At 39.3% G+C, this 27,900-nt stretch overlaps 2 protein-coding genes across 2 annotated transcripts in view; one reads left to right on the top strand and one right to left on the bottom strand.

Annotated features, from left to right (window-relative positions):
• The window catches only part of LOC149141837 (putative serine/threonine-protein kinase At1g54610), a 191,919-nt gene that overhangs the window by 48,465 nt on the left and 115,554 nt on the right, over window positions 1–27,900 (bottom strand). Inside the window, exon 5 of the mRNA XM_089449130.1 lies at window positions 13,411–13,511. Within this exon, the coding sequence (XP_089305256.1) occupies window positions 13,411–13,511 (101 nt within the window). The remainder of the gene's footprint in view (window positions 1–13,410; window positions 13,512–27,900) is intronic.
• LOC149141838 (uncharacterized) lies at window positions 7,602–13,235 on the top strand. Its single transcript, XM_089448499.1, has 3 exons — window positions 7,602–8,711; window positions 8,836–9,007; window positions 13,231–13,235. The coding sequence occupies exons 1-3, from the start codon at window positions 7,614–7,616 to the stop codon at window positions 13,233–13,235; spliced, it is 1,275 nt and encodes a 424-aa protein (XP_089304625.1). The 5' UTR covers window positions 7,602–7,613.

The following is a 27,900-nucleotide window of genomic DNA, read 5'->3' as shown; positions in this document are numbered from 1 at the left end:
CTCATTTCTTATGTATTTTGCTATTTTGTCGATGATATGTATTGCACTCGGTGCCATTTTGATATATTCACCTTTGCATGGTATATAAATGAGCAAACTTTGCATATTTTGTCTCTATTGGCTTGGAATCATGGTTTTACATCTTAAAAATAGTTTTGTTTCATTAAAAATTAATTATTTAATGTATTTTTTAAAAACCGGTTCGTTTAGACCAAACCAGTCCCGGTTAGACCGGTTCCGGTCGGTAAACCGGTTAGCTAGGTGGACCGGTTCGGTCACCGGTTCCGGTTTTAAAAACACAGCTCAAGACACATCACCGGATTCAAGGAAGCACTTTCTGACATGGTTGAAAGGGATACTAATCTAGAAATTACCCTTGGGGATAATGCCACTTATCCTGTGAAAGGGACCGGGACTGTGACCCTCCACTTGTCTCAAGGACAAGTCCTCCATCTACAAGATGTACTCTATGTACCCAAATTGAAGAAGAACCTTGTGTCTGTATCTGCCATGGAAGACAAAGGATTCAATGTAACTTTCTCTGATGGAAAGGTACTCATGTGGAAGAAGAGCTTCAAGGAAGCTATCTCAATTGGTTTTAGAGTTGGTACACTCTACCAGGTTGGAGGGAGTCCGTTGGGAGCTATGACTTGTGATACTATCCGTCAAACCGAACTATGGCACCGAAGATTTGGACACCTTCATTACAAGGCTCTTCCCGAAGCAAGGAAGGTGGTGACAGGGATGCCTGATTTTGGAAATAATCATAAAGGTGTATGTAAGGGCTGTGCTGAAGGAAAACATACAAGGGGACCTTTCCCCTCAAGTGTCACAAAGACATCTGAGATATTGCAACTGGTCCATTCTGATCTTTCCGGTATGTTGCCTGTAACATCCCTGGGGGGATGTTCTTACTATATGACATTTACTGATGACTTCTCTCGCAAAACCTGGATATACTTCTTGAAGAAGAAGGATGAGGCTTTCATGTGGTTCCGTACCTTCAAAGCCTTGGTGGAAAATATGACCGGAAAGAAGATCAAGATTTTGAGGACTGACAATGGCACTGAATATGAGTCAAATGAGTTCAAAGACTTTTGCAGAGAAGCTGGCATTAAGAGGGAGACTACCACTGCATATACTCCTGAGCAGAATGGTGTTGCTGAACGCAAGAATAGGACTATTGTGGAAGCTGCCCGTGCCATGCTATGTGACCAAGGTCTTCCAAAGTTTCTGTGGGGAGAAGCTGCAAATACTGCTGTGTACATTCAAAACCGATGCCCTCATTCCGCTTTGGACTCCAAAACTCCCGAAGAGGTTTTCTCTGGTAAGAAACCTGATGTCTCACATTTTAGAATTTTTGGATGTCCTGTCTATTTTCATGTGCCGAAAGAAAAGAGAAGTAAGCTGGACGCTACTGGGAAGAAAGGAATGTTTGTGGGCTACAGTGAGACTTCTAAGGCATATAGAGTCTATGTACCTGGTCAAAGGGAAGTAGAGATAAGCCATGATGTCACTTTTGACGAAGATGCTTCCCTGAAGAAAGTAGTAGATCTTCCTAGATCTGAAGAAAACCATGAAGAAAGACCTGGAAATCTGGAAGAACCCCAGGATGAGACTATGCCTGATGTTGAAGAGCCAATGGACCCTATTGATCCTTCCCCTTCTCTAGGAAAGAGGCCATCATGGCTCAGGGACACCGTCGAAGACGCTGAGGGTCATGCTGCCCCAAGGGGAACATTCCGAGAAAGCAAGAAGCCGTGTAGATACCAAGGGTATCTAGCTGCCATGAGTACTATTATACAATCTGAACCTGGATCTTTTGAAGAAGCCATCAAGCATCAAGTCTGGAAGGATGCTATGCATGAAGAATATGAGGCTATTATGAAGAATGATGTCTGGGATGTGGTCCCGAGACCGAAGGACAAATCTGTTGTCACCGCTAAATGGCTCTACAAGATTAAACATGGATCTGATGGGAGTGCTGAAAAGTTTAAGGCAAGATTTGTTGCCCGTGGCTTCTCTCAAAAGGAAGGAATTGACTATGACGATATATTTGCACCTGTGGCTCGATATACCACCATTCGATCCATCATAGCCCTTGCTGCTACGCAAGGATGGAGTCTTCATCAGATGGATGTCAAGACTGTTTTTCTGCATGGTGCAATAAAGGAAGAGGTGTATGTAGAACAACCTCTGGGATTTGAAGTTCAAGATCGAGACACTTATGTCTGCAGGTTGAAGAAAGCCCTCTATGGGTTAAAGCAAGCACCCAGAGCTTGGTATGAGAGGATGGATAGTTACTTGATGAAGCTGGGCTTCACTCGAAGCATGCTGATCCAAACCTTTACTTTAAGGTTGAGGAAGGAAAGCCTCTCATTCTAGTGCTGTATGTGGACGACCTCTTCCTGACAGGTGATGACCCCCTCATTCATCAATGTAAGAGGGAGCTTGCTGCTGAGTTCGAGATGAAAGACCTAGGACTGATGCACTATTTCCTAGGCCTGGAGGTCTGGCAGAGACCTGGAGAGATTTTCCTTTCTCAAGGAAAGTATATTGTGAAGCTTCTGGAAAGATTTGGGATGGTGGACTGTAAGTCCGTGTCGACACCAATGGAACTCAACTTTAAGAAGTTGAGTGGCAGCGCTGCAGGGCCTATCTTGGCCAATCCTACTGAGTATCGTCAACTCATAGGAGCTTTGATGTTCTTAGTGAACACCCGTCCGGACATATGTTTTGCAGTGAATACTTTGAGTCAACAGATGGTTGAGCCTCATCATTTTCACTGGGTTGGTGCCAAGAATCTTTTGAGATATCTTCGGGGCACGATAAACCATGGGCTGAGATACACTGCCGGGAGTGTGATACTCCGGGGATATACTGATGCCGATTGGGCTGGCAGTGTGGTGGATCGTAAGAGCACATCTGGATGCTGTTTCAATCTTGGTTCTGCTTCGATCTCATGGATAAGCAGGAAGCAGAAGTCGGTGGCTTTGAGCACCGCAGAGGCCGAATACATTGCTGGTAGTATGGCCTGTTGTGAAGCAGTTTGGTTGAGGAAGCTCTTTAGTGCGCTGTTCCAACATGTGCTAGATACCACTGTAATACTCTGTGATAATCAGAGTGGGATTCGTATGACTGAGAATCCTGTGTTCCACGTCCGATCCAAGCATATTGATATCAGGTACCACTTTATCCGGGATATGGTACAGCGAGGCGCCGTAAGGCTCGATCATATAGGAACTGATGAGCAGGTCGCGGATATTCTCACTAAGCCCCTGGGGAAGGTCAAGTTCCTAACCTTCCGTGAGAGTCTTGGTGTCGTGGAAAGACCCTATGATGTGGGTCCTGTTGGACAATGAGCTCTGGGAGCTCTGGGGGGCTTTGGGGATAGCTTCTCCGAGCTATAAGCACTCATAATGCTTCTGCCCCACCCTTGTGATTATTGAGCTGGTTCGCCACTCATTTAATCTGTGCCCCGTATGCATCCTACCCATTGAGTTCAGGGCTCATGGGAAGTACCTCTCATTTGGCCAATGAGGTGTGGAAAAGCTAGAGACTATTAGCAAAGACTGATGGACGCATCAGAGATTGCCGTACTCTCTATCTAGGATGGCATGGTCCAACCACTTGATCTGGGATCAAGATTTGTGAGGTCTGGGACCTCTGGACTGATTATGTCAGTCGGGGAATGATGTCTTTGTGACTGACCCACTTCTGTTCTGAAATAAAGAAGCCAGCAAAGCAAGTTTCGGCGGGATGACTCACGATGTTAATTGCACTAATAGATGGAGTTCTCCCTAGTTGAGAGGGAGTGTTAAATTTGGACAACTAGGTCCAAACTCCATGTTCTGATGCTCAGATTAAGAGGCTAATATTTTTGTTGGATTCCTCTTTCTGAGAGGTGTAAAATCCATATAAAAATAGTCTTAATCCGATGAGCAGAACTTATATTTTGAATTTATTATTCTTTATAATTTATATGTGCAAAGGTCAGCCAGTTTTGTAATGTAGGCTCACATGCCCAACAGATGTGTCACACACCCTCATTGATGGATATATATATACAGGAAAAGTTGGAGAGAATTTGATCACAAAAAACAACTCACATCTTCCTCTCTCATCCTAAAAAGTACGAGCTACCTGGAGGACGAATTTCAGCCACACGTGGGAAGGACGAAGAAGATTTTTCTGCTGCTAGGGTTTCTGCTGCTAGGGTTTCGCAGAAGTTTGACCAGCGTTGACTTTGGTCAACGCTTGGTCCAAACAAGCTGAAAACTTGTGGGAGGTTCGATTTTTGAAGGCCATACTACCTAGCACAAAAATCGAGGTCAAAGGGTTGACCGTTTTGCTGCTGCGTTGACTTTTAGCTTGCTACCCCTGCGTTGACTTTTCAGGACAGCATTGACTTTTGTAGAACTGACTTGGGTTGACTCATCTACTGGTTGGAGGGTTGTTGTGACACATGCTGGGCTGGCTGACCAAAGGAGACTTTGCTGGTTGAAGCATCCTGTTGACCGCCGAAACAAACACATACATTTTTCTTGTTTCTGATTTGTCTTCTGTAAGATCTGCTTATATGTTCTATCTGCATTTTGCTTATCTACTTGTATGATTGCTGTGAGAAAAGTGAAATTGCTCTTAGCATAGAACATCTACAAAACTTTACATTGTTTGAGCACTGCATTGTCTCTAAGAATTTCGGCTTGTTGCTCCCAGCTGATCACTCACTCTCTGATACCATGTGAAAATTCCAAAACTAAAATCCTATTGCAGCAACTAGAAATTATTCTTCTAATTGTTAATTGATTTTAACAATTTATTTGCTACGGCAAATACTAAATAAATCACATTGCAACCTTCACAAATAAAATATTGCGGAAATAAATAGCGCTGGAAACTGAGAAAATACTAGTGCACACAATAAAAATGACACTGTTATATTAGACAATTGTCCCCGAAAAAACTCAACTTAGGAAAACCGATGCAGCAGCTGAGGGATTTTATTATTAAGCAGCAGTGAAATCTGAGTGCAATTTATGGATTCCCAACTGGCAATGCAAACAGCAATAAAATCTAACCAAAATTATTCAAGGGAATTTCCCGTCTTCCACAAGCAACCTCGACACAACTTCCCTTCAAAAAATCCGTCCTCCTGGACCCTCTACGTCAGCCTCTGTGCAGTGCTTGCACAGACCCTTGGACGTCTAAGCCTGAAACTGCCTCTGATGAAGTTTTTCTGCCTGTCTTTGTTGAAATCACTGATTATCCAGCCCTATGGAAGACTTTCCCGACCTATGGAAGTTGAATCGATTTTTCCTCCAACGAAATCGATTTGCTTTTCTGAAGCAACTGCGCAGTCCTCTGCATTGCCTCACTAAGAATAACTCGGCCCCCTTGCTGCTGCCTCTCCAGTTCTGGAAAACTTCCTCTGGATCACTATCTCTGCCCCTCACTGCCTCTGCCCCTCACTACCTTTGCTTCCTCACTGAAGCTCGAACTTTCCAGCAACTCACTGCTGCTACTCTGGAAAATAGAATTCTCCAAGTGACTCTAGTGTATTCCCCATCACCACATCGATCCCTTCTTATATCTTCTTGTTGGGACTCCAATGGCCAATATTAAATCTTAATCGATAGCTCAGATCATTTCTTGATCGATCTGTGTGAGTTTCTAGACTATTCTCACCTTGACTTCATTAATTTTGATCAGTGTTGCAGGAATCGCCCCCCCCCCCCGGATCCTAGGCCGGAATCGCGTCCCGTACGGAAGCGTTCCGGAACCTCTAGGCGAAGCGCGATTCCGAAATTGCTGAAGCGCGATTCCTTTTTTTTTATGCGATTCCTGGAAAAGAGGAAGCGTTGGCCCGGATCCGCGCTTCGGAGGGCGTTTCGGGCCTCCGGAAGCGCCTCGCTTCGGCCCGGATGCGCACGCTTCACGAGCTCCGGATCCGCGCTTCGGAGGGCGCTTCGGGCCTCCGGAAGCGCCTCGCTTCGGCCCGGAAGCGCACGCTTCACGAGCTCCGGATCCGCGCTTCCGGAAAAGCCCGCGGGTGCAGCAATGTAACTCGTTTTTTTTTTTTTTTTTTTTTAAATTTAACTTGAGTTTGCATGAGGGGGTGGGTTAGGGTGAGGTTAGGGTGGGTTTAGGGTGAGTTTAGGGTGAGTTTAGAAAAGAATAAAGCCCCCATTCTCTTCTCATTTTCTCACTTTGAGTTTATGAGAGTTGGAGAAGAGAAGAGAGGAGAGGAGAAGAGAAGAGAGGAAAGGAGAGGAGAAGAGAGGAGAGCTTGGAGGAGTGAAGAAGGAGGAGCTAGGAGAAGGAGGAGGAGCTTGGAGCAAGAGCTTGGAGGACTTCATCTACAAGAGCTAAAGAGGTAAGTTCAAACCCCAAACTCCCTTGTTTTTTTGAAAAAAAAATTGTATTTTTCTCCTCCCTCTCCTACTCTTTCCCATTGTTTCTACTTGCTCCTTTATTTACAGGTTGTCCACCACCTATATCCATATTCCAAGATGGTGTTCTTTTGGCTTCTATGTATCATTCCACTCTTGGTTTTAATGATGGCAAGGGTGAGGAATAGAGGGGAAGAGGAAGGGGATGAACTTGGTCCTAATAGTAGTGACCCAATGTATGATGAGGAGAAAGGGTTTGAAGAGGAAGGGGATGAACTTGAAGGGGACACTGAAGCACAAGATGGGAAAGGTACATCAACACCCTTGTGGAACTATGTGACCAAACTTGAAGGGGGAAAGGGTGGTGGATCTTACAAATTTATGTGCCCTCATGGTTGTCATGGAGGAAAACCATATACGGGTTCATATACCCGTCTGAGGAGGCATCTTTGTGGGGTGCTGGACAGTGATGAAAAAAAGGGTTCTGTGGGGGTACAAATTTGCCCAAACATTTCAACTGAACAAAGAAAAAAATACATCCAAATAGAGATGGTTGCACAACAAAAAAACAAGAAACAAAAAACTCATTCTGAATCAAGTGCAACCTCTAAATTTGGTAGTTGCCCATCTCCTCATGGTACTTCTGCAACCTCTGGAGGTAGAAAAACAATAGGGGATTTCCTTAATGTTGCTGGGAGGGATGATGTGGATGGAAAGATAGTCCGTTTTCTTTGTGCTTGCGGTGTACCATTCAATGTGCTTCGCTCTCCCTATTGGCATGACATGGTAAAGGCCATCAATGAAGCCCCAAAAGGATACAAGGCCCCCAACTATGAGAAAGCTAGAACAGTGTTATTAGAAAGAGAAAAAGCTAAGGTTCAAAGAGCTTTGACACGTTTTACACATGAGTGGGTGGATTCTGGGGTATCCATTGTATCAGATGGGTGGACAAATATTAGAAACCAACATTTGATAAATGTTCTTGGTGTTTCTTCTAGTGGTGCAGTATTTATTGCATGTCATGACTCCTCCTCCATCAGTGCAACTGCACAAAACATTGCAGATCTCCTATTGAAATCAATCAAAGATGTTGGTCCGAATAATGTGGTTCAAGTGATCACAGATAATGCAGCAAATTGTAAGGCAGCAGGAAAAATTATTGAGCGTGCTCATCCACACATCTTTTGGTCTGGGTGCCTAGTTCACACATTGAACCTTTTGATGCATGATATTGTGAAACACAAAGATTGTGGGTGGATTGCTGAGGTTTACAGGAAAGGGAAGCAGCTCATTAAATTCATCACAGGGCATACAAGGGTAAACTACTTCTATGGCACTTACTCCAAGTTGCAATTGCTTAAAATTGCAAAGACAAGATTTGCTAGTTATTACCTCACCTTTAGACGGCTAGTGAGGGTGAGACAAGCTTTAACTAATCTGGTGTGTGCTGAAACATGGGATGAAATTAACACTGACACAGATGGTGCTAATGTAGTCAAGGACACTGTTCTTGACAGTTACTTTTGGTCACAGGTTAAATATGTTTTGCAATTCACCAAACCAATTTATTACATGATCAAGTTTGCAGATTCAGATCGACCAGTAATTGGGGAGGTGTATGAGCAAATGGATAGCATGTTGGGGCAGATTAAAGACATTGTTGAGCCTAGAGATACCACCTTGTACAATTATATTCGTGAAGAGGTGCAAAACCGATGGGAAATGCTAAATATTCCATTGCATGCATTAGCATATGTTTTGACACCTAAATACTATCATCCATCATGGCTTTCAACACCAGCACCTGGGGGGGGAAGCAGGAAAAAACCACACCAAGATAAAGAGGTTCACGAAAAATACATGGCTGCATTGAGTAGATTAATCCCTGATGATGAGGAGGCTGCATTGGTACGGAGACAGGTGAGCAACTATACGCTCAACACTGGTCCATTTGGGAGCATGCATGCAATTCAAGATCGAGAGACTTTTTCTGCTCTTGAGTGGTGGAACATGCATGGAGGGGGTACTCCACTTCTACAGAGTTTGGCATTGCGGGTGCTATCACAGGTGGTAAACACTTCTTCTGCAGAGAGGTGTTGGAGCTCTTATTCTTTCATCCACAGTGTTAAAAGGAACAGGTTGAATTTAGACCGGGCAGAGAGCTTGGTTTATGTTCATTACAACTTGCGATTGTTGTCCCATTACTGTGAAGATGCAAAGTCTAATAAAGACTTGTTGATTTGGGACAAGAATCCAGAGGAGCCCAATTTGGAGGATGGAGTGTTGCGACTAGAGCAATTAGAGGATGCTCTTATCCAGGTATGTCCATTGTGGTATGAATTTTCCAATTTTCCCTTATAAAGCATTTCTCTAATTCATGTTTTTAATTTTTTTGTTAACTAGTGTTTTTTTTTTTTTGCATGAATTTTTTGAGCGATTCTAGGATGATGATGACCGTGTTGATATGCCACCACCCCCACCCCCATCTGGTCCCTTGGTTCCTAGGTTCCATGGTTCAACACCAACAGCAGGGGGTTCTTCTTCATCAGTTCCAGTGCCACGACTTACACAGGGACCATCTTCTTCATTGCCACCACGTGGAGTCCCGCCATCACGTTCTATTCGTGGCGGAAGGAGGAGAGATTAGTAGATATATTCACAATCTACTTCTTTTTGTCATAGATTGCTCATTAGACTTGTAGACTTGTGAATTTGAATTTTGAACCTTTTTGGCTTGGCGGTGACCAAGTGACATATTTTGTAAACATTATTATTTGAATTTTGGACATGACAAATGTTGACAGTTGCTCACTTGCTAGATAAATCATAATATGCTCTATGTTTTATGTTTTATAATATGCTTAAAAGTTTTATGTTTTATAATATGCTTAAAAATTTGATGTATGTTTGTAATAGCTAGAATATAGATGATTGCTGTACATACTAGTAACTACAATGGAATCATGGATGCCATATCTATCTTGATTTATGCAAAAATATGCATGTTTTCATGTCTTCTACAATTAATTTGGTATTTGGGATGTTTGTTTTGAGTATAAATGCAAAAAAATATAAAAAAATATATATATATATAGCAGACGCTTCCGCGGACGCTTCGCTTCCTAGATTTTTGGAAAATGACGCTTCCGCGCTCCGCGCTTCCGCTTCGCTCCCGCTTCGTGCAACATTGATATTGATTAATTAACCAGTTTTCCTAACTTTAAACTTAGGAAACATTAAAAAATAGGTTAATAATCCAATTAATTCATCTCTAGGTGGAATTTCTAGAAACGATTTATGGGTTTTGGTCCTTGGAGATCTCATGCATTCTAGCCTCTCCACCAAATTTCGTGGCTAGAACACATCTAATGCTATAGAAACCAACAGGCAGGTGGGCGTGGAGGCTTGTTTGCGGGTTGGTTTAATCCCAGACTTGTAGCAGAAAGTGGACAAATTGTCTTGGAGGTAGCCAGTAGCTGTAGAAGGTTGTCTAGCTGTGTTTGTGAGGGTTGTAGTAGTGTGACACATGCCCTAACCTAGAGCAGAAAGAAACAATAATATACTCCAGCACTTGTGATCATGAGCGTGAAAGGGTCTAAGAGTAACCCTAGAGCAGTGGACAAGAAGGACGTTGGATAGTTGTGAGTTGGGTGAAGGATTGGTAGCCTAAAGTAGCTCTTTGGTGGACGAAGGAGGCTACTATACAAGGCAGATTGGAGCTCAAGATTTGGCCAACCAGAGGAGCAGATTTGACAGCCCATGTTCATCATTGGAGAAGCGACATTTGGTGGTGATAGGTGGCAGCCCTCCTGCCCTATGTTAGCCTTCATTGGAGCAGCGCAGGAAGACTATAGTGGGAAGAAGACGTTGAGTAGCTAAGGAGCAGCAATGGGCAGTTGTGAGTTGTTCACAAATGGAGTTGTAAACAACTCAACAGGAACCTCGATATGTTTATGAGTTGATGGACAAACGATCAACGTGAGAGCAAATTGGATAGCCATGATTCAGTGGCCAGATGGACTTGGAGCATTGATAAACGCAGCTACTGCAAATTGGGAGTGAAGGACCCGCAGGTGTACAGGATATGACAAAGAAGTTGTGATCGTCGACTACATCAGTTGTATTTGTATTCTTGTACCATCGGATATTTGAGGACCATTATCCTTGTAAGGGAGCCCTAAACTGTTGTATTAATATAGCAAAGATTGGGTTATTGTACATATTGTGTAAAAAGTTTTGTATATTTTGTGCACTAGTAGAGTTACTGTTGTTTATATTCTGCTATGCAAAGTAGCTTTGTTGTGATTCTTGGTTTGGTAGCGTCAGTTATCTAAGATTCTATCCTACCAGGATCATGGAAAAATAACAGTGTACATGAAGAGAAAAAATTGATTGATGCTCTGATACCAACTTGCATTATTCTTATACACAAATGGAACTTATACTGGAACTATTGATGTAACCAAAACAAAAACCTAAGAATAAGAAAAAAAAGCCAAAATAAAATAGTGGGGGCACCTACACACCCAAGGGTGGATTGCACCTACAAATTCGAGTACTGGAGGTTGATTGTCACCCTGAGGTGCTGGAAATACATTTCCATATTTCAGAAATTTTTCCTTGTAAAAAATGCCTCTGAAACACAATTGAAACGTTTCAAAGCAATTTCAAATTTTTGAAAAATTTTATGTCATTCAGCAAGTGTTTCAACTGTTTGGGCAATGTATAAGTCATTTGAACCAGCATTTCAACTGTTTTGCTCAGCATATCAATCATTTCAACTGGAATTTCGACCATTTTGGTCAGCATATTTGTTAATTTTAGGCAACAATGGTATGTTCTATGCGTTAGAGCAATTTTACTTCAATTTATTTATGAGCCCAATATCAATTTCAGTTTAGCAATCAAATAAACATGTAAATAAAATGTTGATAGAACATAAAGATAAAAAGTAGAAAACAAGCCAAGACAAGAGGACACAAGATGTGGCACCAGCCAAAGACAAACCCCAATGTGGGAAAACCCTTGATCAAATCTTCTTTTAGTCTTCAATAGTTCAGCAGAGAGAGATAGTACAATTTACACATTCTGATAATTGATAACAGCAGCGAAAGAGCCCTAACCAGAAAAGTCAATGCTGGTCAACAAGGCAGATTTGACCCTCAAAGATTCAGTCAACTTCGACCTCCAAACAGAAAGATGAAACAGCCCTCAAAACAATTGAATTCTGCCCGGTCAAAGTCTGGTCAAAACTCCTCAATTTTCGTGCCCAAAATTGTGGCCTGCTTAGACAAAGATTCTCCACCCAAACCGAAGTCAAAACAAGTCAATGCATCAAGTCAACGCAGTCAAACAGCCTCCCAGCAGCTCGGTCAATGCTGGTCAACACAGCAAACAAAAACCCTAGTTCACACGTGTGGAGACAGAGAAGACTGCCTCGGATAGTGTGCCCAATCACAAGAGGAGACAGAGATATGTGTGATGAGATGATGGTGAAAATGACTTGAGGTCTCCTTTTTATATGCAACGTTGAAAATGAATTGGGGGCTTGACTGCCTGTTTTGCTTGCTGGCCGACCTCGACAATTTGTCCATAATATAAATAAATTCATATCTTCATTTGTACATGTCAGAATCAGATGATCTTTAAATCAATCCAACACCTCTCCGAGAGAGGAATCTAATAAAAATATCAGCTGTCATAAATAAGATGACCCATGTGGAGTTTGGCCTTAGTGGCCAATTTTAACAATATTAGCTGTTTCAGATAGCATTTTGGTTGCTAGAATGGAAAAAAGGAAACTGTTTAAAAAATTAAATAAAACAATGCCAACACTAATTTCTTACAAATCAAGTTATAAATATAGGTCTCGGGCCTTTCTTAATGTTAACTATCTTTTTGGTTTTATTTCCAAATTTGAAATCCATGAACAGTATTATTAATTTTTCCTGTCTCTGGTTTCATTTTTATGTATATATGAATGTATGCATTTGAGGTATTCTAGCTGTAATGTATCCTGATTTTCTAAAAAAATCCCATATCCATTTCAGAAACCGTATCCATATCCATTCTTGTGTCCATATCCATGCAACTTAGCTCTTCAGGATTTGTGAACTTCTCTAGTCCTCCACGGTTTAGTAATTCTTTGAATGGATATGTGTTAGGCTTGCCTTTTTGTTTTTTTTCCTTGCAAAAGATTGCTGCAAAGCAGCCTCATAATCTGTAGGTTTTTGTGTGTTCAAGTTTTCCCCTATGGGATGAGATAAATAATTTTTTTTTCTCCACACAGTTTTTCCAGAAATTGCCTCCAACAATAACTTTTTTGTTGGTGATGAACTCTGAGGCCAGATAACTAGTGGTCTTTTCTGTTGCAACACTTCTATTATAGGAAAAACTAAAATTTTGCCACCTCATGATTAATAGAAAGCAATACAAGAAAAGAGAAAAGAAAAATGTTAACCATCAAATTTTGAACCCCAATTGAAGGCATGGTGGTTCTGGTTCTCACAAATTTATCTCCAAATTACTTTCAGGCAAACTTAACTAGCCCTAAGTCAAACAATGAACTCTATTATTATTTGATGGATCACGAAAGGTTAACAATATCAAATAGAAACCTAATTTAATCTTCATTTGCGCACGCAGTACAGCATCTAAAGCATCCAGTTTACTGATTTTCATTAGAAATAGTGCTACATTGAAACCATATATGTTCTTTGAATAACAACAAAAGAGTCACAAATATAGCAGAGACATGTTTCATAAAATTCTCATTCTTCTAGCACCACAAGGCAATTTTCATCTATCCGTAACATTACATTTCATACACTACCTGCAGGCTAGACAAATCTCTAATAAAATTGGAAATCCTAAAAAGCAACGACACCTTGTTATCATATCATGATACTCTTTCAAGAGATGCTAAACTAAATTTATTAATAAAATGACTAGGTTGAACAATAAGTCAAACACAGGTACACTGCCGACAAAGAATGTAAAGATTCAAAGACTTTTGTACCTTCGTGATTCATCATCACGGAGTTTAACATCAAACTCCTTGCTAGGTGGATATTTTGGCAAGCTTGATGGATCACATGCATAAGGTTTTGTCATAAAGAACTGCAGAACAAGTGAAGCAAGAATAAGTAAAATCGCCACAAAAATGGACTATGATAATTAATGGCAATGATATAAAAATGGGTTTGACAAGAGAGACTATCCTCTTTGCATTAAATGTATATATGCCTCCTATTCTGAAAATTGAAGTGCATTTCTAGCTGAATTTTATTTTTAATTAACAATTTCATCCTTGTCAATACCATTCCTAGAATCATTTAAAAAATAAATGAAAAGGATGATAAAAAACACCGAGTCCACTAACCTACAGCTATTTTACCACAATACCCTGCCTCTTGTAATGTAGAATGTCATATGATGACATCAGGCTCTCAAACTCTATCTTGGGAGATAGCATCGAAGTATTGCATGATAGTGCTTAAACCACATCTGAGGTCGAAGTATCTGTCCTATAACTTGACCAGCAAGTCATATTGTGACAACAAAGTAAATAGGATCGAGACCCTTATCAGGTGGTCTAGACCTTGGGAACCTTACCATCCAAGAATGGATAGGACCTGAGACCTCTTTCCTAGTAGCCTCGGTGAATGAGCAACAAGATGGTATAGATCTCAACGCATAAACACAATTAGATTGCAGTGTTTGCCAAACCTAGGACGCAAGAGGAAAAGGATTACAGTGGACACCATCAATGTTTTGGTTATCCTCTCTTGGAAAGTGATATTTATAAAAGACAATCTTCACTACAAAAACTGCATATCTACCTATTATCTCTCAAATTGTATCAATCCTTGTCCCGAATTGAAGACCCTATACAAGCAAGCTGCATTTGTGTAAGAACTATACAGAAGTTGATGTAAGGACTGTACAGAATTTAACAGCCACTGTAAAGACAGTAAAGGATTTCTTCAAATCATCATGAACCTATGATAAAATTTCATAAAATTTTACAAATCTAACTGACAGAATTGATGAGAGTACCTACCTGTATTCCTGCAGTTGATAATGCCTCAAGCTGCTCCCGCTTCTGTTACCAAAAGATCGAAACCACCCAGCCAAACTGAACATAACCTCGATACTCAGTCCAGTAAGCTTCACAATTGAAGCAGACTATTCCCCCATGCCCAGAAACCTCAGAACAACAAGGCTCTCCTTCTGTTGGTAACTCCGGTTTATAAATTTCACCCCTCTTCAATATGTCTTTTCCCTTTGTTATTTCCTCTATTCCCGATGCCCCTCCAAAACTGTTCCCTGCCCCCTATATGTTGTTTCTTGGTGGTGGCCGCCCCCTCCACCAACAACCCACCGCTTCTCCTTATGGTGACACCCTTCCCATGTCACGTGATATGTATTTCTTTTAAAAGGTATATTGATACGTATTATGAGTTTTGGTTTAATATTCTTTTTTGTTTGCTTTTAATATAAAGGTCCTAGGTTCATACTAGGTACCTTATCTTTAATTTATTTTTATCATTTTATTAATTTATTAATATTCTAAGATATATAATTATATAGCCATCTTTTAAGATTAACTTAATTTTTAACATCTATCTCTTTATAATTATTTTTACGTTATACATTTTAAATTTATATCATTGGTATTTGCCCATTAATCATGACCTAAGTCACAGGACACGTCCCCTAGGGCCCCGTGTCCCGTATTTTTCGTATTGGACACGAAAACGGCCCTAATACGTGTCCAATACGATTTTCAACGTGTCATCAAAATTTGAATACGTATTCGAAGTTTTCTTTCGTGTCCCACATTCCGAATACGCGTATTTCGTAGGTAGAATACGTTGCCCTAACGTATTTCGACTGTTTGAATACGTACTGCGAAAAAATCATAGTTTAAAGCCGACGCGTTGGTCTATTCCGGGTTATTTTCGTCCAACTGTCATCTGGAGCCGTCGTCTGGAGCTGCAGCAGGGTGTTTGTCTTTGAAGTTAGCATTATAGCTGAAGTCTGGATCTATTTGAAGTCTGGAGCTGCGAGCAAAGTGTGCCAGTGTGCTGCGTTCAGGCATTGCTGGGCCAAAGACCCTCCGCTCTGATTTCAGGTCTGAGGTACTCTAAACATCACTGGGGTAACTTCTCTTTACATCTGCGCTAATGGAACACTCCACCAGTGCCGTAATCCTTATCCAATATCCTGTCTGTTGCCAATATGTATATTTCGGACCAATAAATAATCGACGTTGTAACTTCTACATCGTAATGCAATGGAATTTGGGATAGATATTTGATCCTACAATGAACCTCTTACCAAGGGATTTTACAATAAATAGGTTAGCCTAGTTGTTTTATAATATTAGCAACATAGTATTACGTGTGGAACCACAAACCATCTGATTTGGATTGTTGTAAATAGGCATTCAGCTGCTTGGAGAATTACCAAGTATTCTGCCAGGCTGTCTGTGGCATCTCCTAAATTCCAAGGGAATTTGCGGACTATGGCTCCGTCAGAGTCAATTATTTTTAGACCACTAGATCCTGAAGGCCCAGCATTTCCTTTACCTTGATCAAAGAAGTGAACAAAGATTTCCTGGGAGATTATCCAGTCTTTTATGCTTTTCCCAGAGAGATTAAGATGAAATGAAGGTTTTCTGACTAAACCTCTATTTCTGACTGTTTCACTTTGGGATTGAGCCTCTATTCCCTTTATTCTTTTGGTAATCTGTCATAGACTCATAATCGATTCTGTGATTATGGCAACACATGGAACTTTTCAAGTGCTCAACTAAATGGGATTGTTTCTGCTCAGCCATGCTTGCCACATGATGGAAACTCATAATCCAGGAGTAGACTGCTTCAAAATAGTAAGTTAGTAAGTTACACTTGCTTTACAGTGTTATAGTCCTCGTGTTTCCCCATGAGGAGTATTTCTCTTTTCTGAAAGCAGTTGGAGCTAAATCTTTCAGGGCTAGGACCATTTCTTTCTGCTTTATCAAATGAATGGGAAGATTTGAAAGCTACTTCCATCCTTTCCAAATTGTTTTAACTTTCTATATTTCACTTCGCACTCCTTGCAGAGCCATGAGAGTGGAGAACCTGTATAAGGGTCATCCCAACGTTGAATTTACCTTATAAACTCTTCTAAAACTGGATACCAGTTCTTGGAAGCTAACCTTCCTCTACAGCAATTGAAATTCCAAGGCATGCTATTACCCTGCTTCATAACTGAAGTCAAGGATTATAGATATCCTGCGTAGATATCATCATATTTGTTGGATCTCCTGCTGTTTAGTTTTTCTTCAGAGGTTGTGAGGAAATTGTCTAGAATTTTTTTAAATCTTTTTCCCATGATTGTAGATGCACCATCAGGCAAAATTATTTCATCGACAAACTGCTTCTTTTTAGAACTGTATCTTCCTTTTATAGGCTAAGGAGCCTAAATCTATTACACCAAAGCTTCCCAGGACTTTGCATCTGGTCCCAACCTCCTGTCTGTGCACTGGTGAACAACATATCCACAAGTGCGAGTACAAGCACAACCTGGCAAGCTACTGTTGACAACATCAACAAACTGGGTGAAATTGTTTTTGATTAACGTTACACCACAAGACCAAATACTGCTGATCCGATACACATTCCATATGGACAGATTCTCTTTGTCATTAACCTTGGTCCTTCAGGGTTCAATGTAATGACCCATCATCAATATAGAGAGCACGAGAATATTAGCATGCATACGATGCATGCATATGATAGCTACATATGCATGTATCGCATGCACTGCACTATTAACTATATTCTAAGTTACCTAAAATATAAAATATCCTGACACCCCTTCATATAGAAAAGTCGCATTCACCCATCAGCACATATTACTTAATGACTCATGATTAATGAGCGATTACCAATGATATTAAGTCTAAAAGCATAAAGTAAAAAGGGTTATAAAGAAAATAAATGTAAAGGATTATGTAAAGTCTTAAAAATCAGGTTATATAATTATCTATTTGAGAAATTTTAATAAAGTATGTGAATGAATTATTAAAGGGATAAATTAAATCAAAATAAACCATAGGACTTAGGACTTTTAATTAAACATATAAAAATTTTAATCAAAGTGAAATGGCACATGTTAAAATATCCTGAAGATAAGATACGACTCTGCATGTTGAGAGGTGTCATTGAGAAGGGAAGCAGTGGGCTCATAGGTGGAGGGAGCAACCACCGCTAATAAAGGGTACATAAGGAGAGGCCGAAGGCAAAAAGGGGGAGGTCCGTGTTCTTTGCCTTGAGAGGGTATTTGCTGTGACTCGTGAGTGGGAAAGAAACTGATTCGGGTGCTGTTGGAGGAGGAAGGAGAGGAAATTTACACATACTGGCTATGATTCGGAACTATTGAGCCTTGCTTGTTTTGAAGTTTCTGGGCACGGGGGAATGGTATGCATCGGTTGAGAAGCATACTGGATCGAGTATCTAGGTATACTCGATTTCGCTGGGTGGTTTTGGTCATTCGGTAACGAGAGCTCTGGAGAAGTTCTGCAGCGTCCTCATCGCAACAGCAGTAGCAGACCAGGTAAGTACTTCATCAAATCAATTAATACTATTTCAAACAGTTCGGTAAATTTTTACAGTTTCACCATCTTTACAGTTTCACAGATTCACCATCTTTATAGTTTCACAGTTCAGTAATGGCTCTTTATTTAGTACGGCCACTACATATGGTATCAGAGCGTTCGTTCAAACCCTGCGACCTCAGAGGCCCTACGCAATTTTGTGGTTGCTTCGATTCACTGCACAAATAGTCATCTTCTGTAAATTAGCCGTAAATTTGTTTTCTCCTGAATTTCGCAACGCGGCAATCTCCGCAATTTTGCGCAGCATTTTACCATATATGTGAAAGGCAAAGAAACTGCAAGAATTTCAGAAAAGGAGAGCACGGCAGCAATTATTTTAAGAATCTGCTAGCTTCAAGAAATTATCAGAAAAGAAGAGGCGCTGTGCATAGATAAGGCGAACTTTGGAGGAAAGAATAGGAAAACGTACCTAAACAATGTTTAGGGCGGAAAAAAAAAATATTTGCCCTAAAAGGACTAATTGTGTAATTATGCTGGTTCGCTGCTAAGAAGAACGTAAATATTTCTCCGGTTTCTCAAATTTCATGATATTGCAGAGATGTGAACCAGCTTTACACAAAGGCGCGTAACAGTGGATGATATTTTCGCGTAACAGTGGGTGAAATTTGCAATTGATGAGATAGGGAAGAGCTTGCAGAACGGGAGAGGGAATTCGTGGATTCTGTTCTCAAGAGACCAGATGAAGACGGCGGTTCTACAAATGATAAAGAACACAGTTCTGTAACCGATAAAGAACACAGCTTCGCCGATGATGGAGACTTAAATAATGAGGACTCTGACGGGAAAGGAATTATGGCAAATGGATGCTCCGAAGAATCTAGAAAGGACCACGAGGAGAGCTCTGCAATGGACAAAGAGGCTCCCGATATAATTGCCGTTGCAGACCTCTTGAAGGTTCTGTATTTTGCAAAATTATTCAATGTCTGTTCTCTTAATAGACTCGCATCAATTATGTGGACAAAAACGCATGAAAGAATTTCTTGTCTTTCCTATGATTATGTCACGGAGGATGCTACAGATCATCTCCGAGAAGAAGATCTTGATGCATTATCGATGATTGGATCATTTATGACATCGAGGCCACCTAATGCAACTATTTCACACAAGGATGCCTTTCAGATTTGTGTGCATCATGCAAGGCAGTGGTTATGCGACTCGGACCAGCCATTCACACAAACTCATCTCTTTCTTATAAAAATTTGAGGGAGAGACTGAACAGGATTCTTTCATCGGAGTATTTCATCACAACTCCTGAATTAAAGACAATCAGTCATGAAACTGCAGCCACAGCTGCTGGACAGTATGTTCCTGAAGTTTTTTATGCATCACTTATCTGCTGAAGATGAGCTTCTTCGTCTGGAACATGTATCAAATTACATTCAACAGCAATTTTCATGGCCAGTGGCAGATGGACGGCCAACAATTTTCTATCACCGTCCTCGAGAGAGAACATCTTAACATGCCAACACGTTAAAACCCCAACAATGGCGATGAAGGAGGTTCTGGCAGGATTGCACACGGAACGGGCGTGCGTGCGTGCTTTAAGAATGGCGAGAAACAAGGTTTCAGCGAGAACCGAAAACGGGACGCGAATCTTTAGGGCGTATATGCTATTTTGAAGGTGTCTGTCTTATATTTTTCGAAATGTTACCTGCCAACTGCCTCCGTTTGGTCTCTTATGGAGGAAGAGGACTCCAGTACCCTGCTCTTTCTTCGTCAGACTCTAAATATTATGGATTGCCCTTGAAATTGAATAATTTTTTTCCGGAGAAAGCGTTTTCTTGTTTTGTATATACGGCATTTTAACCTCCGGACGTTGAAATCCAACCGTTACCAGTCGGGAATCAACTACCCACAATATAAGTGCTACTATGAGGATGCCGAGGACTATGTTGATGACGAGGGCACCGGATCGAAGTTAAGTGGGGTCTTCATCTTTATAATTTTTACAGTTGATTGTTTTGGACTGACATGGCTGCTGCTTGCCTTATCTTCTTCGTCCTTGGTCTGGCTCCTGGTATCGTTCTCGGAGGATCCACACTGGCCTTTTGCCCGTGCCCTTCTCTGCCTGAAGTGGTCTTTGTATGGCCGGAAAAATGCATGGCTGCTGACTTTGGGTCATCTGAAACTCCCGTCTTTCACCCTTCCAGGGTTAGTGAGGTATGTATTCGTGCATTTTCATTTGCCTTGTGGGTATAATTTATGCCAGTCTTACTGAGAAACATTGGTTAGAGCACACTGTTCGTTCCTGAATTCTAGACATTAACCATATGTACTCTTCTATTCCCTGCAAATATTGGTTTAATTGTGGATTGATGCACTCATAGTCTATAGATTTTAGATCGTGTTAGTTTTATGAATGAATGTTGTATTTCATCGACAATGATTTCCCTGTCATAAAGGGTGGCACCGTTGTGACATAGCGATGGTTATTGACACATGATTCTGTTGTATCTAGAGATACATGCTTCAAATTAGTCATCTTCATTCTCATAGAGCAAAATAAGGGGTTCATTTTAGTTGTTCCCTTGTTCCTATGTCTTATCATATTGAAAGATACAGATAGTATGAGGTAATAGCTATCTCTTCTTGATTCACCTATGTTTCTGTAATTCCTCAGTGGGTACATCCAGATTTTACCATCTTTTGTCTGGGTTGTTTGTAGCTTCACATTGCATTCTGTAAGTGTGGTTTGAACTATATTTAGACTGAATTTGCAGACTTATAAGTGTATTGAAGGACATGATGAACTAGCTACTGCGGGTCTACTTTTAGTCTCCTGGAAAATTAATTCACCTGGTTTAGGGTCATTTTGGACAACCTTTTTAAACAGGTGAATTTGTTAAAATTGAGGTCTGTTAGCCTTGTATCAATTTGACATGCTTAATAAATTTCTACCTTGCTAAATTAAAGTACTCCATTTGGCAGACTTCTAGAGAAAGATTCATCAATTGAAAAGGGAGACATGCCTTATGGGTGCAAAATTAATGAGTTAAATTAGAAATATTGCGTATACTCCATAAAATAGATAAAACATAAAAAGGTCAAACATTTTCCATAAAATTATTATTATTATTTACAGTGTATAATATTTCGAAGGCAATACAGATTTGCCAAGGATTTAATGTTGCTGCAAGAATATGTTTTTAAAAAGTACACTTTGTTACTTTTTTTTTTTCAGGTTAAAATTAGTTGGACTGAATCAAACTTTATAGACTTATCATAAAAGAGTGTTCACATAATAAGCTGGACAAATTCTAAATTGAACTTAATATCTTAATCTGCTGGATGTGGTAAGCCACCCCTTACTAAGTACAATATAAATCAGGTAAAGTTATTTTCTTTAAACTAGCTAGAAGAGAGGAATAATTAGAAAAAGTAAAATGGAATTGTCATTGACCGTTAAAGGGATGACATTTAGAACCAGCAGAGGGCAAACACAGCATACCTTATAACCCCAAGAAAATTAATTAGGGTGGCTTGAAATGCAATCCATATTTGTTATTTCTCTTTATTTTGGAGGGCTAAGACCAATTCTGAAGACCGAACATAGCTCCAAAATCCAACAAGAACTTGGTTGATTATTTATGACAATTTATTTAGACAATGCAACCAATGGTTGTAGAGAAATGAAATAGTTTAGATGACAATCATACGAATTAGTTTGGATGGCAAGTGGAATAGATGTTAATGTGAATGATTCAGAAATGCTGTCAAGTATTTCGTGCCGCTCCTAAAGCAGAATAATATGCTTCGTATGTTGCTTTCTCTACTGAAAAAGGCTATAAATTTGAGAGCAAGTACCAGTTATAGTTTAAAACTTTAGGATGATGTAATGCTTTTAGCTTGAACATTAATAGTTCCCTCAAGTGTTTTAAAACATAAATTGACTCTATCATTGGATGAATCAATCCTAGCATTTACAAAGATAACTTTATTTGTACAGTTCTATATTGCACTTCTGTTTGATTCTATTATCTTTTGCGTGAGTTTATTCCTTAAACTCTATGGTGATTGCACTCACTTGATCCTTTTTAAAACGATGTTTTACATAGTTGCATAGTTAGTAATATATTCTCGGCTAATGTTGTTTGTGTGCTGATTTTATGGTGACAATGATCATACAGTACTACTTTGATCACGGGGGAGGTATCGCTTTTGGATAATATTTTGTAGGAGTAAGGTTTGGAATAATGAAGAAAAGTGAACGGAGAACTCGAAGTGAACATAATAAAAGATTTTATATATGATGTTAAGGATGTTAGATTTATTGATGGATTGTTGGAATTACAAAGGAATCCGATAGTTGGGTAAAGGAGATCAGCATGCTAACATGTGGTGGTATAGTTGATCAATTTATTTGAGATGGTTTATATTGCTTTACAACTGATTTACATAAGCAGTCCATTGGCCTATGGTTGAACAGCAAGTAGGGGATGCTTACTATGAGGAGACAAGGTTCAAATCTCGTGGACACCTTTCCCAACATTCTATAATATAGTTCCAAGCAATAAATTTTACATTAACTTTATACCATTCAAACAAGTAATCAATGAAACATTTAGAGTTGGATTATAGAACACAGCGATCTAGATAATTAGATTGAAGTATAATAGTTTATATGATAGTTTATATGATAGGTCGTGCATAGGATGTTATTTTGCTTTGGTAGGGAGTTTAAGTGGTTGATCCTAAACTTTGCACTTTTGTGTAAAAAAAAAAAAATATATATATATATATATATTGTGATTTCAGAAACTTTGGCTGACAAAACTCTTCAAATTTCAAATAGAGTTCTGATCCCCCAGAATGTCCCTCAAGATACAATTTAACCTCGTTTGCTATAACATTGAATGAGCTGACACCTGGACTTAAGGAGAAGTTACCACCCACAGATTCCAGGCTGAGACCTGATCAACGCCATCTTGAATGTGGAGAATATGATCTAGCGAATGCTGAAAAGTTGCGACATGAACAGAAACAGAGACAGGCTTACAAACTGCAAGAGAAGGGATGGAAGCCCCGATTGGTTCAGAAGGGAGAATGACCAAAGCACTTATAAGTATTCTGGTGGTTACTGGGAAGCTAGAGAAAATGCTTGTTGGGAAGGATGTCCTGACATATTTGGATCAAGGACGAGATTAACTCCTTGAAGAGTTGAACGAAAAGGAGTTGACATATTCTCTAGAGATAAGTACTTTCTTGAATATTTTGATATTATTCTTTTAACTATTATTAGTCTCTTGTAATTGTAAATTTTGCTTGGATGGATTCGTTTTTACTATTATTTATACTCCAGTGACAAGCAAGTGGTAATGATGTTTATATTCTTACAAACTTCTAAATATTCATTTTGTTTAGTCATCCTCCTTTATAGTTACTAGGGGACTCACTCCTCAACCTGTCTTCTTCTATCTTGCATAGAAACCACAAGTTGTTGAATGGTTAGAAGCTGCTCTTGCCTTTTATAATCAATGGTGCTCTGTAATGATATATTCTTCACTGTTGGATTGACGCGATTTAGGAACATCTTTAACAATTGTTTGAAGGCTAGTTCTGTTGTTACATGCCTACCTTATACACGAACAGAACCATCTCATAAACCTTAAACCTCACACATTCTACTGCTGGTACATTTGATTACAGTTAATACAGTCTTTTGTTATTGGCTCCTGTAGTTATTGTTCGGGACATTTCAATCTCTAAGATAGTTTGCTGAGATGTGATGATAATTCTACTCTACTACAACCTCGTAGATATTCCTCCTTGATAATTGAGTTTGTATAAAGTTCTTCTATGAGACCTTTCTTCAAGTTCGTATGAAAACTTCTGTAGATATTTTCGTAATAGTTTTTACCTCAGAAAATATATATATATACTGTGGAAAAATAACATTCAATGAGGTCTCTAAAGAGTCACATATAATATCTTCCTTACTCAAAATTACCCCAGCTGTTATACATAATTTAGCCATATTATTATCACTATACCACAGTAAAAGATGTAGAATTCCCTCCTGTATATTCTCTTAAATTCTGACAAATTTCTGAGTTTGTGTGAAGGATGCAGTGATCTTTTTTTTCACATCGGTTGTTATCTGTAAGCTGTAGATTGTGTATCATGGCATTGCTTGAAACGAAAATGGAAACAAAGGCTGATAAAGGTAATCTTTGTTACAAAACCATATTGGTTCCTATTTTGTTTTAAACTGTTTGAGTCCTTAAACAATTTCAAAGGCCAGTCATTTAACCCTGTTAAGGCTACTGGAATATGGATGGGGTTTGAAAAAAATACCAGATATATCTAATGTTATGATAGATGAAGCAAAATCACCAATTTCATATTTCTTGATCTGCCTTTGTCAAAAGTGGCTTTGTTTGAAAGAAAGTAGAATCAGCTCCCCAAATTACAAAATTGCGAAATATGGTGTTGTGTAACTTGTCCAGAGTTGACATATGCCTTCATAGGAGTGTGCCAAAGCATGAAGTTTTCTATCTGGTTAGCAGACCTACCTCAAAAAATGTCTATCTTATCTGAAGTAAAGTCATGAACAAGTACAATCATAGGTGCTGCTGATGATATTCTCGAACCAAATAACATTCTAATCTACTTGCACTGTGATCCAATTATTTATACCAAGTCCAGAGATGTAAATTATACAAAATTGAGAATAGGAATTGTGCTTAAATCGCAGGAGTCAGGTTATTATTTTTCTAGGGTTCTTGATGTTGTAGAGCACAGTGGACTGGCATTAATTTTTTTTTTGACATAGAGCAGTGTTCGGTGTATTATTGTTAAAGGAAATGTTGAGTACAAAATATGTTCCCAAAATGTGTTGCATACCATACCTTGAGCTAGGTATTTCAAACAATTTATATATAAAAGAATACACCAAATAACATTATTGTAAAAAGAAGGAATTGAGATTTGTCTTTACTAATGACTATATGATGCATTTTGTTACCAAGTAAGACAATAACCCAGCTAGTTGTTACTGGAGCAAACACATACAGATCGATGAATGTTTGAAACATAACGATATGTGCTCGTAAAATCAAATATCAAGTGTCAGTTAGCAATTTAAAGTCATAAGTTTTATGCACAAACAATACACAAAAGAATGATTATCTTGTAATAGGAAAGCTAATGACATGAATAGATTATGGCAAGGTATGTTATACTTTAAATGACATGTATGAAATATACATAAGCTATGTGTTTTTGAAAATATTAATGCACATGTTATAAATGCATGGACAAGTGTTTATGATTGCAGATCAAATCCGTTACTAAGTGACCACGTGATGACAGAAACTTCAGAACAATTAAGGCTCAAAGAGATTCCATGATAGGGTATTAACCCTGTTTCTACTAGGAGGGGTGGAGGTGTTGCCCACCGTTTATCCTCCTAACCCTGGAGTCATGGGAGGACTGTGCGAGTCACGCTCCCCTAGACGTGTGATGATGACTGCCAGATGCCTACTAGGGATCAGGTCGGTATAGCCAACGCTGTCACCCTTGGAGTTTATGAATGGTAAGGTCAGTATAACTGACGCCATGACATACCCCAGTAGAGGACGGATAGGATGGGAGCGGAAGATATTAGGAAGGATAGGATGATGTAGTGATAGCCTGGGGGGGGCCTGATGAAGTAAAACATGATCATTAAGTTATAAACCTAAAAATATTCAAAACACCAATTTTATAGTGTTCTCACATTAAGTAAAAATTTAACCTCAATACTCAATCCGAACAAGAATGTACTAATCACTATTATAAGTATTGAACTCTAACTTCGGGACGAAGTTTTCTGAAGGAGGGGTGTATGTAATGACCCATCATTAATATAGAGAGCACGAGAATATTAGCATGCATACGATGCATGCATATGATAGCTACATATGCATGTATTGCATGCACTGCACTATTAACTATATTCTAAGTTACCTAAAATATTAAATATCCTGACACCCCTTCATATAGAAAAGTCGCATTCACCCATCAGCACATATTACTTAATGCCTCATGATTAATGAGCGATTACCAATGATATTAAGTCTAAAAGTATAAAGTAAAAAGGGTTATAAAGAAAATAAATGTAAAGGATTATGTAAAGTCTTAAAAATCAGGTTATATAATTATCTATTTGAGAAATTTTAATAAAGTATGTGAATGAATTATTAAAGGGATAAATTAAATCAAAATAAACCATAGGACTTAGGACTTTTAATTAAACATATAAAAATTTTAATCAAAGTGAAATGGCACATGTTAAAATATCCTGAAGATAAGATACGACTCTGCATGTTGAGAGGTGTCATTGAGAAGGGAAGCGGTGGGCTCATAGGTGGAGGGAGCAACCACCGCTAATAAAGGGTACATAAGGAGAGGCCGAAGGCAAAAAGGGGGAGGTCCGTGTTCTTTGCCTTGAGAGGGTATTTGCTGTGAGTGGGAAAGAAACTGATTCGGGTGCTGTTGGAGGAGGAAGGAGAGGAAATTTACACATACTGGTTATGATTCGGAACTATTGATTCGGAACTATTGAGCCTTGCTTGTTTTGAAGTTTCTGGGCACGGGGGAACGGTATGCATCGGTTGAGAAGCATACTGGATCGAGTATCTAGGTATACTCGATTTGGCTGGGTGGTTTTGGTCATTCGGTAACGAGAGCTCTGGAGAAGTTCTGCAGCGTCCTCATCGCAACAGCAGTAGCAGACCAGGTAAGTACTTCATCAAATCAATTAATACTATTTCAAACAGTTCGGTAAATTTTTACAGTTTCACCATCTTTACAGTTTCACAGATTCACCATCTTTATAGTTTCACAGTTCAGTAATGGCTCTTTATTTAGTACGGCCACTACATTCAATCTAATGCCTCTGTTTATGTAATGTTTTCTGATCTGCCATATTAGTATTAGGTGCAGTCGTTTCTTTCCAGGTGGCAGGGAGGGTTTCTTCCTCTTTTATATATGCTCCTATTAAACTAGCAAAGTTCTTAAGATCTAATAAAATATCAAAAAGTTCAGCTGCTTCTACATTGTTCCGTTGGTTTTCATTGGAACTGGAAATTTGGCTCTATATATAATTGGCTCTGCAGAAAAAATTAGTTATCTGTTGCAGTTTATTGCAGATGAAAGACGTATCAGTGAAACTAAAAACTATTAACAATTTAGCATTTAAAGGGATCAGACAGCAAGATAGAAAACAGAGCCTTTTCCTAACTTTTAACAATTTGTAATTGTCATTAATCACATCAAAGACACCCCAACAATTTGTAACAAACTGAATATTGAATTAAAATTGAAAAATTCTTAAAACAGTGAAACACATATATGACAATGACAGATTATTTTGACCTTTGACAGTGCATAATTATTGCGGTTTGTGACAATTTTTTGTAAACAGTAAGAAACAGCAAGACTTTAATTGTGACTTTAATTGTTTTTTTTGTAGGTGAAGGTACTTTATAACAGTGAGAAGATTAATGGCTCAATCATCCAAGGCAGCCGGCAGAGGTCAAAGGAAGGGCGGTGCTTTTCGTGGTCCCCCCCTCCAAGTGTTTCTGTTTCAGTTTCACCTTCTCTTGGTCATAGTGCCCCAAGTGTTTCAAGTGAGGCTGTAGGTGTTTCTCAGCCAAGTGATGCTGTTGCAGCAAGACAACAAGCACAGCTAAAAAAATACCCTCTCTGGAAGTATGTAACCAAGAAGCGAGTGCCAAAGACTGGTCCGGGAGGGAATATGCATTGGTCTTGTAATTTCTGCAAGGGTGAATTTAAGAGCACTTACTTTCGAGTTAAGGGCCATTTGTTGGGCCTTCCTTGTGGAATTGGAGCATGCAAAAA

This window comes from Pinus tabuliformis, chromosome X (assembly GCF_031772625.1).
Source record: "Pinus tabuliformis cultivar Carrire ecotype Pingquan chromosome X, CPIR1, whole genome shotgun sequence".
Lineage (NCBI taxonomy): Eukaryota > Viridiplantae > Streptophyta > Pinopsida > Pinales > Pinaceae > Pinus > Pinus tabuliformis.
The sequence above is the reverse complement of the archived record's forward strand: the minus strand, read 5'-3'. Positions and strand labels throughout refer to the sequence as shown.

What these genes read in the sequence shown, in the direction of transcription:
- LOC149141838 (XM_089448499.1), top strand. Translation starts at nt 7,614, where the DNA reads ATGCATGATATTGTGAAACACAAAGATTGTGGGTGGATTGCTGAGGTT. An exon ending in TAGAGGATGCTCTTATCCAG is followed by an intron (nt 8,712 to 8,835) that starts GTATGTCCATTG and finishes GAGCGATTCTAG; the next exon opens with GATGATGATGACCGTGTTGA.